Raw genomic sequence first — 16949 nt, forward strand, 5'->3', positions numbered from 1 at the left:
CAGGCTCCACAAGGTTCACCCAGTGCGCGGTAAGGGAGATGTATCGACCCTGGCCGAACGCACTTGTCCAGGTGTCAGTGGTGAGGTGAACCTTGCAGGCAACGGCATTCTTCAAGCTTCGGGTTATTTAGCTGACCACGTGCTCATGCAACTCAGGCACTGCAGAGCGCGCAAAGTGGTAGCGGCTGGGAACCACGTAACGTGGGATGGCCACTGACATCATGCCCTTGAAGCTGTTTGTCTCCACCACTCGATATGGCAGCATTTCGCAGGCCAGAAGCTTGGCTATGCTGGCTGGCTGTTACTGCCACGGCCCGCGGGTCATTTGCTGGCAATTTCCTCTTGTGCTCAAACATCTCAGAGACAGACAACTCAACCGTAGCACTGCACACCGAAGGGCTGTTGGTTGTTGTGTTTGATGAACACTGGGAGACCTCAAGAGCACTAGTCCGGAAAGTGACAGTGTCAGCATCGTCTGATGTTTGTGAATGTTGTGAACCACGCAATGGCTGGGCTACTGCTGCTGCTGAGGCGGGTCTGGTGGTGAGTCTGGTGAACCCAAGGGAGGCAGTGTTGCTGGTGGTACGGTGGTACCCTGTCCTGCCGCGTTTGCCCACAGAGTGGGATGTTTGGATAGAATGTGGCGGCTCATGCTGGTGGTGGAGAGGTTGTTAATACTTTTCCCCCTGCTCAGGCGGGTCTTGCACACCTTGCAAATCGCCATGGTAACATCCTCAGTGCAGTCTTCAAAGAAAGCCCAGACTTTAACTGGCTGAGGACTCGGACCTCGTGCGTGATGTGCTGGTGCTGCTTAACCCACTGCTGGACGCTTGAGAGGTCATCCAAGTAATTATCTGGTCCTGTTCTTTTGGATCTGTGAGGGTTGTTGTCCTGGACAACATGGGCAGTATTGAGTGGGTTTTCTTGGGTGCTCCCCTGTGGCCTGTACGTGAACCGTCAGGGGAAACACCTCTTCCCTTGCCCCTCCCTCTTTCACCGGATTTCTTCCTCATTTCACTTAAAGTACACGCTGACTGGCAGCAGTACAGTGGCAGTACAGAAATGCTATACAGTGGTGGGTGAGCGGTGTACCACTATTGTCAGCAGTGACACAGAGCACAATGCTATACAGTGGCGGGTGAGCGGTGTACTACTGTTCCCAGCAGACACAGAGTGGAAGTAAACACAATGCTATATAGTGTGGCTGAGCCGTGTACACAGAGTGGCATTAAACACAATGCTATATAGTCTGCTATATAGTCACCCCGAACAGGGTGATGTTCTGCAGAACCCGAACAGTGGCAAACACTGTTCGCCCAACACTACTGGGAGGGATCGCAGATTTTAGTACCTAAACACACGATACAACATGTTTTCCGGGGTCGGACTCTGAGGCACATACAGATGGTCCCGATCATCATCCTCATCATACAACTCTTCTCCTGAGTCTGACCCACCCACCACCTCTGCCACCCCAACATCCCCAGACACAGACCCCTCATCGTCCTCAACATTAACTTGGGATGCTGGCCTGAGCCAGACCTCCTCCTCCACATCAGGCCCCATCATCTCCTCAATGGCAGCCCTCATTAATCGCTCTGGCGACGGACTGATGGACACAACGTTCTCCTCCGGGGAGGGCTGCTGCTGACCACTGGCTGCTGGGGTGAATGTTATAGCTTGCGTGGGGCGTTGGCTGTTGCTGTTGTTGGGAGTGCTGCTCACAGCGGAGGTCTCTGGGGAACTCATGTTGAGCTCATATAGTGGTTGACGGTGAGTGGAGTATTACTGATCCCAGCAATATACACACTGACTGGCAGAGTACGCAATGCTATATAGTGTGGCTGAGCGGTGTACACAGAGTGGCAGTAAACACAATGCTATATAGTCTGGCTGAGCGAGCGGTGTACTACTGTTCCCAGCAGAATCAGAGTGGCAGTAAACAATGGTATATAGTCTGGCTGAGCGGTGTACACAGAGTGTCAGTAAACAATGGTATATAGTCTGGCTGAGCGGTGTACACACAATGCTATATAGTCTGCTATATAGTGTCAGTTAACAATGGTATATAGTCTGGCTGAGCTAGCGGTGTACTACTGTTCCCAGCAGAATCAGAGTGGCAGTAAACAATGGTATATAGTCTGGCTGAGCGGTGTACACAGAGTGTCAGTAAACAATGGTATATAGTCTGGCTGAGCGGTGTACACACAATGCTATATAGTCTGCTATATAGTGTCAGTAAACAATGGTATATAGTCTGGCTGAGCGAGCGGTGTACTACTGTTCCCAGCAGAATCAGAGTGGCAGTAAACAATGGTATATAGTCTGGCTGAGCGAGCGGTGTACTACTGTTCCCAGCAGAATCAGAGTGGCAGTAAACAATGGTATATAGTCTGGCTGAGCGGTGTACACAGAGTGTCAGTAAACAATGGTATATAGTCTGGCTGAGCGGTGTACACACAATGCTATATAGTCTGCTATATAGTGTCAGTAAACAATGGTATATAGTCTGGCTGAGCGAGCGGTGTACTACTGTTCCCAGCAGAATCAGAGTGGCAGTAAACAATGGTATATAGTCTGGCTGAGCGGTGTACACAGAGTGTCAGTAAACAATGGTATATAGTCTGGCTGAGCGGTGTACACACAATGCTATATAGTCTGCTATATAGTGTCAGTAAACAATGGTATATAGTCTGGCTGAGCGAGCGGTGTACTACTGTTCCCAGCAGAATCAGAGTGGCAGTAAACAATGGTATATAGTCTGGCTGAGCGGTGTACACAGAGTGTCAGTAAACAATGGTATATAGTCTGGCTGAGCGGTGTACACACAATGCTATATAGTCTGCTATATAGTGTCAGTAAACAATGGTATATAGTCTGGCTGAGCGAGCGGTGTACTACTGTTCCCAGCAGAATCAGAGTGGCAGTAAACAATGGTATATAGTCTGGCTGAGCGGTGTACACAGAGTGTCAGTAAACAATGGTATATAGTCTGGCTGAGCGGTGTACACACAATGCTATATAGTCTGCTATATAGTGTCAGTAAACAATGGTATATAGTCTGGCTGAGCGAGCGGTGTACTACTGTTCCCAGCAGAATCAGAGTGGCAGTAAACAATGGTATATAGTCTGGCTGAGCGGTGTACACAGAGTGTCAGTAAACAATGGTATATAGTCTGGCTGAGCGGTGTACACACAATGCTATATAGTCTGCTATATAGTGTCAGTAAACAATGGTATATAGTCTGGCTGAGCGAGCGGTGTACTACTGTTCCCAGCAGAATCAGAGTGGCAGTAAACAATGGTATATAGTCTGGCTGAGCGGTGTACACAGAGTGTCAGTAAACAATGGTATATAGTCTGGCTGAGCGGTGTACACACAATGCTATATAGTCTGCTATATAGTGTCAGTAAACAATGGTATATAGTCTGGCTGAGCGAGCGGTGTACTACTGTTCCCAGCAGAATCAGAGTGGCAGTAAACAATGGTATATAGTCTGGCTGAGCGGTGTACACAGAGTGTCAGTAAACAATGGTATATAGTCTGGCTGAGCGGTGTACACACAATGCTATATAGTCTGCTATATAGTGTCAGTAAACAATGGTATATAGTCTGGCTGAGCGAGCGGTGTACTACTGTTCCCAGCAGAATCAGAGTGGCAGTAAACAATGGTATATAGTCTGGCTGAGCGGTGTACACAGAGTGTCAGTAAACAATGGTATATAGTCTGGCTGAGCGGTGTACACACAATGCTATATAGTCTGCTATATAGTGTCAGTAAACAATGGTATATAGTCTGGCTGAGCGAGCGGTGTACTACTGTTCCCAGCAGAATCAGAGTGGCAGTAAACAATGGTATATAGTCTGGCTGAGCGGTGTACACAGAGTGTCAGTAAACAATGGTATATAGTCTGGCTGAGCGGTGTACACACAATGCTATATAGTCTGCTATATAGTGTCAGTAAACAATGGTATATAGTCTGGCTGAACGAGCGGTGTACTACTGTTCCCAGCAGACACAGAACAGTACACAGAATGCTATATAGTGTGGCTGAACGAGCGGTGTACCACTGTTCCCAGCAGACACAGAACAGTACACAGAATGCTATATAGTGTGGCTGAACGAGCGGTGTACCACTGTTCCCAGCAGACACAGAACAGTACACAGAATGCTATATAGTGTGGCTGAACGAGCGGTGTACTACTGTTCCCAGCAGACACAGAACAGTACACAGAATGCTATATAGTGTGGCTGAACGAGCGGTGTACCACTGTTCCCAGCAGACACAGAACAGTACACAGAATGCTATATAGTGTGGCTGAACGAGCGGTGTACCACTGTTCCCAGCAGACACAGAACAGTACACAGAATGCTATATAGTGTGGCTGAACGAGCGGTGTACCACTGTTCCCAGCAGACACAGAACAGTACACAGAATGCTATATAGTGTGGCTGAACGAGCGGTGTACTACTGTTCCCAGCAGACACAGAACAGTACACAGAATGCTATATAGTGTGGCTGAACGAGCGGTGTACTACTGTTCCCAGCAGACACAGAACAGTACACAGAATGCTATATAGTGTGGCTGAACGAGCGGTGTACCACTGTTCCCAGCAGACACAGAACAGTACACAGAATGCTATATAGTGTGGCTGAACGAGCGGTGTACTACTGTTCCCAGCAGACACAGAACAGTACACAGAATGCTATATAGTGTGGCTGAACGAGCGGTGTACTACTGTTCCCAGCAGACACAGAACAGTACACAGAATGCTATATAGTGTGGCTGAACGAGCGGTGTACTACTGTTCCCAGCAGCGACACACAATGACTGGGGGGGACCCTGGCTAGCGTGGCTGGAGCGCGAACTACCCTGCCTGCCTACCCAAAGCTAAACCCACAGACAAATGGCGGAGATATGACGTGGTTCGGGTATTTATTTACCCGAACCACGTGACAGTTCGGCCAATCAGAGCGCGTTCGGGTCCGAACCACGTGACCCGTTCGGCCAATCACAGCGCTAGCCGAACGTTCGGGGAACGTTCGGCCATGCGCTCTTAGTTCGGCCATATGGCCGAACGGTTTGGCCGAGCACCGTCAGGTGTTCGGCCGAACTCGAACATCACCCGAACAGGGTGATGTTCTGCAGAACCCGAACAGTGGCGAACACTGTTCGCCCAACACTATTAGCGTATCCCTCTCTGTCTTAAAAACTGCTTGTTAGCAATATTTATAATCGTAAGATCTTTTGTAGCATCAGGCAGTTTTTTGTTTTTTTTTATAAAGTAGCTTTATGTTGAACTCATTCAAAGTTAGGATATAATCTAAGCACTAATACAGCTGAAACTAGCTATAGACCATCAATGGCAGCAGGCCCGCCTCCACAAATTACTGGGCCCCATACTGGGAAAACCTACTGGGTCCCCCTCATGCCAAACCACAATCTGCAGAAAACATCTCTTTAAAGGCTTGAACGCATGAACGTTTTTGCGGCCGCTTTTCATCTTTCATCTGTAGCAGTGATGTTTTGCTGAAAAGCACCCCCAGCACATGTCAGTATGGGCAGCCAGAACCAGCCAGGCACCAATGTAATGGGGCCAGGGCAGGTTCTATACTTTCTACTGCCTGAAGCAAACATAGTAGTAGACTATATATATATATGTATGTGTGTGTGTATATATATATATATATATATATATATATATATATATATTTGATCTCTCCCCCGTGTGCCCACACATGCAGATGGTTGCCACTTCAGACTGCCAGGCCAGCGAAGTGCCTCATCCATCGTCCACCCCCAGGGGCCAGCAGCAGCCAGCCACATGCCAGAGCTGCCGGCAGTAAACATAAACAATCAGTAACTAACTGCAAGGGCTGGGGGGGAGGGGGGGGGGAGGGGAAGACACAGACAGAAGTGTAACAGGGAGAGGAGAGCTGAGCTCAAAAGTGCAGCCACAGCCAGTAGCCAACACAGTATTAGGACTGGGCCTGTTAGCTAACTTAGCACAGCAAGCATCACCACTGAGCACCAGCACAGCTTTAAAGGACACAGTGTGGAGGTGTTGGGAGCCCGAGGCAGCCAGTGTGCAGTAACTAGTGTGGAGTGGTAGAGGCTGGCACTTGCAACCAGGTTGGCAATGAGAGAGGGCCAGGGGGCGCAGGCTGGTGTGCACTGTTATAGCATGGATTACATCATCATGTCAGTGGTTCCCAAAGAAGGACTGTCCCTCCAAAAAAGGGACAGTTGGGAGCTATGATGTCACTACCTGTGATACATTAATGTAAATTGGGGTCAGCAAATATTTTACAATCAAACACAAGTAAATAACTTGAAGTGACTAGTAAAAAAGAAAAATAGCAATTTTATTCATTACGCTATTTTAAATACAGTTCCTCATTAATGAGTTCATCAAATTGAACTTCTAATCTGCTAAAAACACAAAGTAATATCAGGGGAAAATGGTTGTTATGCATTACTTTCTCTGTCAGGACATTATCTGCAAGAAGTTTGAATGCTCTCCCTTTATCTGTGTGGGTTTCTGCCAGGTACTTGGGTTTCTGTAACGATTGGTGTCAGCAACACAGATAGGCAGAAGTACGAGTAGTGAGAGAGTAGTCAGGAAAGCAAGAGATCATAACAGATAAACAGTAGTAATATAGCAATATCCTAGTCTAGGTGTGAAGTCCTTGGTTTCAACTCCTGGGAACTAGACTAACAGATGTGCAGTAGTGATATAGCAATATCCTAGTCTAGGTGTGAAGTCCTTGGTTTCAACACCTGGGAACTAGACTAAAGAATGGTACACAAGTCTATAATACAATAGTACAAAAACCTATCAACGGAATCTGACTAAAGGTGGCCACACACCATACAATTTTTTAAATATCTGTTCAATTTAAGAATTGCAATCAATTTTTCTGTCTGATTGTAACAAATTAAAAAATATGACCAATGTACCACACACCTATGTTCAATTTTTCTCCAATTATGATAAAATGATTGGAAACTCTGAGAAAATTGCTAGGGTGTGTAAATTAATAAACTTACAATCCAACACACACCATACAAACTTTAGAGAAATTGAACAGAAATATCTGGCATTCCGGATCGATTTAAATCGAAAAAAATGGGAATTCCGATCAGATTTTTCAGTCGAATGAAAAAAAAAACTTTCGATTTTTTCGAGAGATACGATCGTTTTCATTGAAATGCTGTAAAATCGGATCGTTTTATTGTATCGTGTGTGGCCACCTTAAGTGTGAATTCCCAGCTCCGGCTGGTTCTAACACACTGTAAGATCTGACTAGGGTCTGAGCGCTCACACGTAAGCATTCGCAACAGCAGACAACTTGCAACTGACAGGCAAGCCCTATAAATACCCAGAGTGCTCCACAGCGCCGCCCCAGTCACTCAGCCAATCTGGAGCATAGCTGGAGTCAGCTGATCGGCCTGATCAGCTGACTCCCCTTCTACTTGCATAAAGGTCCTGTCGCCTGGCGCGCGCGCGTAGCTCTTAATCTGTGTGCACTAGAAGGACCAGGCGAACCATCAGCATGTAGCTGCGCGGCAGAAGCCGCCGGCCTGAACGCGGAGATGTCCGCCATGCCGCTTGCCCATGCGGCAGCATCTCCGCTATCCAGTTTCCTCCCACATCCCAAAAACATACTCATAAGTTAATTGGCTTCTCCCTAAATTGGCCCTAGACTACAATGGACTATAGTAGGGATTAGATTGTGAGCCCTCTAAGGGACAGTTAAAGAGGAACTTTGGCCAAAAGGGGAAAAAATAATCAATACATTGCAAAGTGAGGATTTAAAAATAGAAGAAAGGTCAAGAAATGATTGATATTCGCTTTGTCATACTTTCATATGGTTTCATCCACAATCAGCCTGCACATAATCATCTTCACTACTGGCATGGAAAAAAACAGACAGCACCAACTGCCATTATCTACACTCACCTAAAGGATTATTAGGAACACCTGTTCAATTTCTCATTAATGCAATTATCTAATCAACCAATCACATGGCAGTTGCTTCAATGCATTTAAGGGTGTGGTCCTGGTCAAGACAATCTCCTGAACTCCAAACTGAATGTCAGAATGGGAAATAAATGTGATTTAAGCAATTTTGAGCGTGGCATGGTTGTTGGTGCCAGACGGGCCGGTCTGAGTATTTCACAATCTGCTCAGTTACTGGGATTTTCATGCACAACCATTTCTAGGGTTTATAAAGAAAGGTGTGAAAAGGGAAAAACATCCAGTATGCGGCAGTCCTGTGGGAGAAAATGACTTGTTAATGCTAGAAGTCAGAGGAGAATGGGCCGACTGATTCAAGCTGATAGAAGAGCAACGTTGACTGAAATAACCACTCGTTACAACCGAGGTATGCAGCAAAGCATTTGTGAAGCCACAACATGCACGACCTTAAGGCGGATGGGCTACAACAGCAAATCTTCACTGCAAATAGGAAAAAGAGGCTACAATTTGCACAAGTTCTCCAAAATTGGACAGTTGAAGAGTGGAAAATTGTTGCCTGGTCTGATGAGTCTCGATAGAGTCAGAATTTAGCGAAAACAGAATGAGAACATGGATCCATCATGCCTTGTTACCACAGTGCAGGCTGGCAGTGGTGGTGTAATGTTGTGGGGGATGTTTTCTTGCCACACTTTAGGCCTCTTAGTGCCAATTGGGCATCATTTAAATGCCACGGGCTACCTGCGCATTGTTTCTGACCATGTCCATCCCTTCATGACCACCATGTACACATTCTCTGATGGCTACTTCCAGCAGGATAATGCACCATGTCACAAAGCTCGAATCATTTCAAATTGGTTTCTTGAACATGACAATGAGTTCACTGTACTAAAATGGCCCCCACAGTCACCGGATCCCAACCCAATAGAGCATCTTTGGGATGTGATGCCCTGGATGTGCATTCCACAAATGTTCATCAACTGCAAGATGCTATCCTATCAATATGGGCCAACATTTCTAAAGAATGCTTTCAGCACCTTGTTGAATCAATGCCACGTAGAATTAAGGCAGTTCTGGGGGTGAAAGGGTGTCATTAGTATGGTGTTCCTAATAATCCTTGAGACAGGCTAAAAGTTTAGTTTTTTTATAGATATACATATGCACTGAGGCATATACTGGTTGCTTGGCAGCTAGAAACACCTGTTATTTTCCACAACGCAACAAGTTTCACGGGCAGGAAACTGTCAGGACCTATGTCCTGACATCACACTGTGGGAGGAGTTTCACCACAATATCAGCCATACAGCTTCCTCTGATGATCTATTCAAGAAAAAGTAAAGATTTATCATGGAAAAAAGGGTATCAGCTACTGACTGGGTGACGTCCAATCCTTGTTTACAGTTCCTCTTTAAGTGACAAGACTATATAATATGTACAGTGCTGCAGAAAATGTAATCACTATATAAATACTAATAATAATTAATGAGATCTGCACATTGTGTTCCCCATTCAAAAAGTCTGATTTTGTGTTGCACCTTTTTGTAAAACTCCATTCATCTTCTCACTGTCCTACATTACAAAGAAGGGAAAATAGCGCAGTATAGCAATCTTCCTTCCTTAATGGGCACCTTCAAAGCATCCCTGCCTTTAAGATGATTTCTTCTTTGTTTTTCTTTCTGATTGAAGCTTATATGTGACCCACACCTCAGAATAATTGCCTTTCTGTTTGCTAGGAGATCAGCAAATGTTATCTTCCTTTCACATTGATGGGACATTTAATTACGTAGCTGACAGTGAACACTTGCAATATCTTTGCCTTCAGAGACACTGACATTTAATAATGTAGATATCTACAGCTTGTTTAGTTCAAGTTATTGCTGGAACTGCTAGGAGCTTGCTTTAAGTGTGTGAAAGAGGGTCTGTCATCTGTAAATGAAGACAAGCTGGAATGAAGAATTATTAGGAGAAAATTATTTTTTGTGTGGTTTTGTTAAAGGAATACTTTTCTTGCTGCAAAATGGACGTGGTGAGTGACGTTTCTCTCTCAGGCAAATTATCAACAGTAGTAGGTAAAGGGTCTGGGAAATCAGCCCATAGTTTTTTGTTAGTTTTCATTCTGAGTTTTAATTGTTGAGCCCATCTGTAGAGATTAGATTGGATTCTTTTAATCATGCTGATGTGTCAAATACGTATTTGCCTTAAAAAGCACCTTTTAGTGTGGTCTCTGAAAAACTGCGTTTTAAACACGAGACAAATCCTAAAGCAATAAGTGTACTTGAAGTTGAAATTATTTATTATTGTTGATTTATAAAGCACCAACATATTGCGTGGCACTGTACATAGTAAGAAGCAAACATAGGGTACATAATAATACAGACAATGGTATACACCAATAAACAAAATAAAGACTTGGTACAAAGTACAAATTGGTAATCACTGTGAGGAAAGTAACTTGAATAACATGTGTAACCAATTCCAAGACACAAACGGGTGAGGGAGCCCTGTCCTTGTGAGCTTACAATCTAGCTTTATTAAAGAGAACATGAGCCGGTCTCAAAAGTAAAAAAAAAAAAAAAGCAAGCTACCTGATCCAAGGCGGTAACCAGATCAGGTAGCATCCATTACCGCTGCTTCCTGCCTCTCCTACATCTAGTTCATTACTTTCTGTGACCCCAGAGGCCTTGACACTGCACATGCAGCTCTGTGCGCTCTTTCGAGAGCACAGAACGGTGATTGGAATGCAAGGGGTGGGGAACAGGCAGTGGAAAGCCAGTGAGCAGGCTCTGATAGGCAGGGAAGGGGCGTTATGCAGTAGTTCCTCTCCTGCAAGGTACTCCCCTTTTCCATTAGTTTTTCAACAAGCTGCTTGTCTGCAAGCTGCTTGTCTGGGGAGGGAGGTGCTAGTGGGCCTGAGGGGGGACAGAGAATGACGAGTAGGGCACACAGAGGCAAGTCCTTCAGATTGGAACATGCCTCTGTGTTCTTTTTTGTTTACATTTAAAACTGCCTCGGGTATGCTTTAAATCAGGCCCTTATTAATTCCTTATCAACACACAGTGCAGCTGCAATCCAGTACTGGTTTTGGCCCAATCAACTCATTGGTTTTATGTTTTTCACAAGATCTTCTCTGCAGTACTCTTTGTACAGTGTTGGTTGTAAACCATCAAACCCACCCCCCTGTTGAGCTATCCGCTATCTAATAGGGTGGGCTGTGCAGCCCACATACTTCACACAACAAAAGGAACAATTAACCAGGTAAAAATATGTTGTGCGGCAGCTGAGATACTGTATGATAGGGAAGGCTCTAACGTTGGACAAAGAGGTAACGGATTTAGACATCTCACAAACCCCACAATATTTATAGGTTGACAGGCAACACCCGTAAGAACCAATAGGGTTAAGCCAGCAGGGCTGCCGTCTATTGGTAGAGATCAGGCTAAGCGAAAGGACACTACCCCATGTTGGGGCAGGTTTACTGGTGAACTTAACACCCTCTTGATAATGACTGTATTCATTTGTTTGTCCGCCTGTAAGACTGGTAAAAGTTTCTTAAAGTTTCTTAGTAGTAGAAACTTTATGGCCATATTCGTAACTATAGGTGGTCACAAAACTGTACTACCAAAAGAACTGATTACTATATCCATCAATATTAAGAGCTAACAATTGATCCCTATTTATCTCTACTGCTATCCTTCTATTTCTGGTTAAACACTTTTGACAGGTCCATCATGGTGATGTGTGTCTATCATGACTTGATGCATATTTCATGCTCATTTTATGCAAATGTATGCAGCTTGGAACTAAATGAATCACATGAAGTAGTTGGTGATTTTGACTGGTCCAGTTCCAAACAGCATACTTTCACATAATATTGACATACAAATGTGTGCTATCTTTAAAGGGGTTCTGTGGTATTCTACAAATCACAGAAGCCGACACTTACCTGGGGCTTCTATCGGCCCCTTGCAGCGGTAATGTCCCACGCCGTCCTCTTCCGATGCTCCATTCCCCGCCGCCGGTCCCGGTGTAATCACGAGAATGATTATACTGCAACTGCACAGGCGTGGCCACGCGCGTGCTCGCTTCCGCGCGTCATCAGGAGCTTACTGCGCAGGCGCAGTACAAGAAAACATTGTACTGCGCTGATGCAGTAAGCTCCCGATGACGCGAGCGGGAGCGAGCATTATTCGTCTAAGCCGGGACCGGCGGCGGGGAACAAGTGATCGGAGGAGGACTGCGTGGGACATTACAGCTGCAGGGGGCCGATAGAAGCCCCAGGTAAGTGTCAGCTTGTTTGATTTGTAGAATACCATAGAACCCCTTTAAGTTATTAACATCTTATTGACCATCTCCACCGAAGCAAGTGGATTTGGCGCACAGTGCTCATTACTGCACGGAGTGGATAAGGGTAATTTGGGATTCTGGTGATCGCTGGACCCCGAATTACTCCTCCCTCTGAGTTGCTACAGCTCAGAATGGGAATAGTATTTAACACTAACGGGCGAAGCAGGGCTTTTTGGCACCCGCCATGCACCGCATAGCGCCAAAGCTTGGCACGGGTATAGCAGTTGCCAGACCCCTAACTACTTTTCCTTCCGAGGTGCAATGACTCAGATGGGGAATAATATTTAACACTCCCCTCCCCCCTGGAATTTGAGGGGCAGCAGGGTGACTCGTCAGTCTACTGCTGGTTAAAACAAACATTATGCCTAATTGTTCTGGGCAACTACTGGAAATGTGTTCCAGTTTACTGTGAATGCCTCTTGATGAATGTGATGAATGGTTGTGTGTAGTGCAGTGCAATGTATTTATGGTTAACCCATTGATTTTTGTATTTAACAGCACACTGGTTTATATCCACTTGTTTCCAAGAGTTTGCGGCGTATAGCAGAAGGAAAGGACCCGACAGACTGGCATATTCACACATGTGGGCTGGCAAACATGTTCGCTTACCATACATTGGGCTATGAAGATCTGGATGAATTGCAGAAAGAGCCTCAGCCTTTGATATTTATCATTGAACTCTTGAAGGTAAGTTATTCATACTGTCTTAGCGATTAACCATTTCAGCCCGCGGGTATTTTTCACCTTATGCATCGGAGCAATTTTCACCTCCCATTCATTCGCTAATAACTTTATCACTACTTATCACAATTTATTGATCTATATCTTTTTTTTCCGCCACTAATTAGGCTTTCTGTGGGTGGTACATTTTGCAAAGAGCCACTTTTCCGAAAATGCATTTTATCAAGGATTAATAAGAAAAAAATGGAAAAAATTCATTATTTCTTAGTTTTCGGCCATTATAGCTTTAGAATAATCCATGCTACCATAATTAAAACCTATGTATTTTATTTGCCCGTATGTCTCGGTTATTGTGATAAAACGCTGAAAAGCCGCCGCGTGTACTGGCGGCAAGGCGGCTGATTCCGCGTCCAGCGCGGCGGTTTGTACGCAGCAGCGTGCGTCTGGTGTGGCTGGGCCTGCTAGTTCACACAGGCTGAAGAATACGCACGCGCGCTGAGAGGCAGAACCTTTATGACAAACAAGGAGGGATCAGCTGACCAGGTTGGTCAGCTGACCTCAAAGCAAGTGGCTATTGGTTGATCGCTGATGGGTGGCGTCGGAGTGCGCCACGCTATATATAGTCACTGCTGGTCAGTCTCAAGTTGTCTGCCGTTGCGAACACTACATGGAAGCACTCAGCCCGTAGTCAGATCCTACAGTGTGTTAGAACCAGGAGGATCTGGGAATTCACACTGAGCCAGATTACTTCTGTGTATTATTGTGTTATACTTCAGACCAGTTCCAGGGTGTTGAGACTACGGACCTCACACCCAAGATAAGGGACTATGTGTTATCATTCTGTTATACTTCAGACTAGTTCCAGGGTGTCAAGACCACGGACCTCACACCCAAGATTAGGGACTCTGTGTTATCATTCTGTTATACTCCAGACTAGTTCCAGGGTGTCAAGACCACGGACCTCACACCCAAGATTAGGGACTCCGTGTTATCATTCTGTTATACTCCAGACTAGTTCCAGGGTGTAGAGACCACGGACCTCACACCCAAGTCTAGGCATTGTTGATATCTGTTATGACCTATTGCATTTCTGACCATCTCCCTGCTTTCTGATTCGGTACCTACGCATATCTGATTATCTGTTGCCAAACCCTGCCTGCCTTTGGATACCGAATCAGCCTTCTGTCTATGTACCTTGTCTGTCTGTGTGTTGCCGACCTGGCTTGCCCGACCTTGAGAGCTATCTCTCTCCAGACCTGCTAGTGACATCCACCTTTCAGGTGTCACTCACTCACAGGTTCTTCCTACCTTCAGCCTGGGACTTCACCCCTTTGGAGGTCTCAGGCTGTTGGACGGTTTTTGCACTTCTCAAAAGGCAGTATAGCCCATACTGCCAAAGACCACCTGCTCCTCGGGTGGTCTTACTCAATGTCATTACTGTTGCACCAAACACTCACATCATAAAGGTGTCCAGAGGTTAGTTATACTTAGATTATCGGTGATTCTGCAGATCATCAATAATCAGGTATAATCTGTATTCTTGGTGATACTGCAGATCACCAATAATCAGATTCTCTCTGTGTGCTGACACCGATCGTTACAGTTATTATACCATTTAAATGTTGTCCCTATCACAATGTATGGTGCCAATATTTTATTTGGAAATAAAGGTGCATTGTTTCCGTTTTGCGCCCATCACTATGTAATTTAAAAAATGTTTGTAGTATACCCCCTTCAAAAGCATATTTAAAAAGTTCAGACCCTTAGGTAACTATTTATGTCCTTTTTTTTTTTTTTTTAATTGTAATTTTTTTATTTTACCAGTAAAAAATGTATTTGGGGAATATTTTGGTGTGGGACATAAACAGTTATTTTTTAATGTTGCCATGTGTGTAAATTGTAATGTAAAAAATGTGTAGCTGTAGTTTTACTATTTGGCCACAAGATGGCCACCTTCATTTTTGTTTACCCTCCTTGTACTTCTCGCTAAGCAGAAGTACAAGGGGATGTGGAAATCTGTCCGGGCAGAAGAACTGAAGCCTCACAGGTGAGCACTTCGGTTTTTTTGCGGGGGAGAGGGATCGGTGATCGGGAACCATGTTCCCTTTCACTGATCCCAGGGCTACCAGGAGACACAACACGGACACGGGGGCACGCCCGCGATCACGGGCGGGAGCGCGCCCAAGCGCAGGAGTGCTGCAGAGCTGCCGCCCGGGCGTGAGCTTCACGTCTGGGCGGCGGAAATGGTTAAGCAAGAAGGTTATGATGGAGGGTAGGGATGCTTATTCGGATTTAGCGGAATTTAAATTTCCGAATTTCCAATCAGAAATCTGAATTTCCGATCAGAACTTGGAAATCGGAAAACGGAACTTGGAAATTGGATTTCTGCAGAAATACTGCATTACTGCAATTCGAAAATTTTAGTCCAATCATAGAGCTCGAAATCAATGGACCAATCAGAGAATGCAGAAACAACTCTAAAGTATTTGGCCAATCAGAGAATGCAAAAAATGACAAAAAAACACTACTCGGAAATCGGAAACCGAACGGAAATTGGATTTCTGTAGAAATACTGCATTACCACAAATCGGTAATTTGAGCCCAATCACAGAACTCGGAAGCATTGGACCAATCAGAGAATGCAGAGTCAACTCAGAAGTATTTGGCCAATCAGAGAATGCAAGAAATTACCAAATAAACCACTACTCGGAAATCGGAAACCGATCGGAAATCCGTGAAATCGGTAATCGGCATTGGTGGAAATCGGAATTTCTGCAGGATTGGAAATCAACATTTTCGACCATCCCTAATGGAGGGAATTGGACCACATCAGGTCCATCTTGGTTCTAATAGATGGTAATAAATGGTATCATCCTGATTTACCGTAAAACTTCTTGGTTCTAATAGGAATCTGAAAGTTTACTAAGTGGTACTTGATGACGGTATATGAGGAACCATGTGGAGGCTGCTCATTAGTCCACAGATATTACAAATAATTTCAGCTTTGACATTTTGCCAGCTGCCCTATGCATAAATGCTGAAGACAGCCACACACTGCTTATGCAGCACTCAGCAATGCCCAGGAGCAAATTCTTTCCCTTTCCTTGAAGTGTCTGTCATAAGTTAAAATCAATTTCTGAGACATAAAGTTGGATATTCCAAGCAAAAGAACTATGTTATATTGATTGGGCTATATATGACTTCTTTGAAACGTTGAGAAATTGCATCTGTAACATCTATATCTATATACCCTTTAATGACTTAATTTTCACATGTATGACTCAAGGCTCTTTGTGATGTTCATTCTCACAACAAATGTGTTGTAGTCAGCATAGGTTATTTATTAGTGCATGACTTGAGGCTCTGCACAATCCTGTTTGAAGATTCTGTCTTATAGGCTCAATATTCTGAAGGAAGAGGAACTATTTGCTGCCTCCATGAGAACTGTAGTGTGGTGCTTTGGAAGCCTGATATAAGAGGAGTGTGATTGCAACTTTTAACAGTCTTTAAAGTGAACCTAAAGCCGATAAAAAAAAATGAGATTAACTCACCTGGGGCCTCCCTCAGCCCCCTGCAGCCGATCGGTGCCCTCGCAGCTCCGCTCCGATGTCCCAGGACCCGCCGGCGAGCACTTCCGGTTTCGCAGTCACTCGCCGTCACCGGCCGACAGGCATGGGAACGCGAGTGATTGTTCGCGTTCCCAGCCTGTATATCGTCCCCTATGCTGCTATTGCGGCCTCCTGGCCGCAATAGCAGCATAGGGGGCGATATACAGGCTGGGAACGCGAACAATCACTCGCGTTCCCATGCCTGTCGGCCGGTGACGGCGAAACCGGAAGTGCTCACCGGCGGGTCCTGGGACATCGGAGCGGAGCTGCGAGGGCACCGATCGGCTGCAGGGGGCTGAGGGAGGCCCCAGGTGAGTTAATCTCATTTTTTTTT

The 16949-nt window shown here is 45.2% G+C and overlaps 1 protein-coding gene across 1 annotated transcript in view; it reads left to right on the forward strand.

Moving 5' to 3' along the window:
* The window catches only part of AIPL1 (aryl hydrocarbon receptor interacting protein like 1), a 94546-nt gene that overhangs the window by 48552 nt on the left and 29045 nt on the right, over positions 1–16949 (forward strand). Inside the window, exon 3 of the mRNA XM_068265962.1 lies at positions 12825–13013. Coding sequence (XP_068122063.1) covers positions 12825–13013 — 189 coding nt within the window. The remainder of the gene's footprint in view (positions 1–12824; positions 13014–16949) is intronic.

This window comes from Hyperolius riggenbachi, chromosome 2 (assembly GCF_040937935.1).
Source record: "Hyperolius riggenbachi isolate aHypRig1 chromosome 2, aHypRig1.pri, whole genome shotgun sequence".
NCBI classification, from domain to species: Eukaryota; Metazoa; Chordata; class Amphibia; order Anura; family Hyperoliidae; genus Hyperolius; species Hyperolius riggenbachi.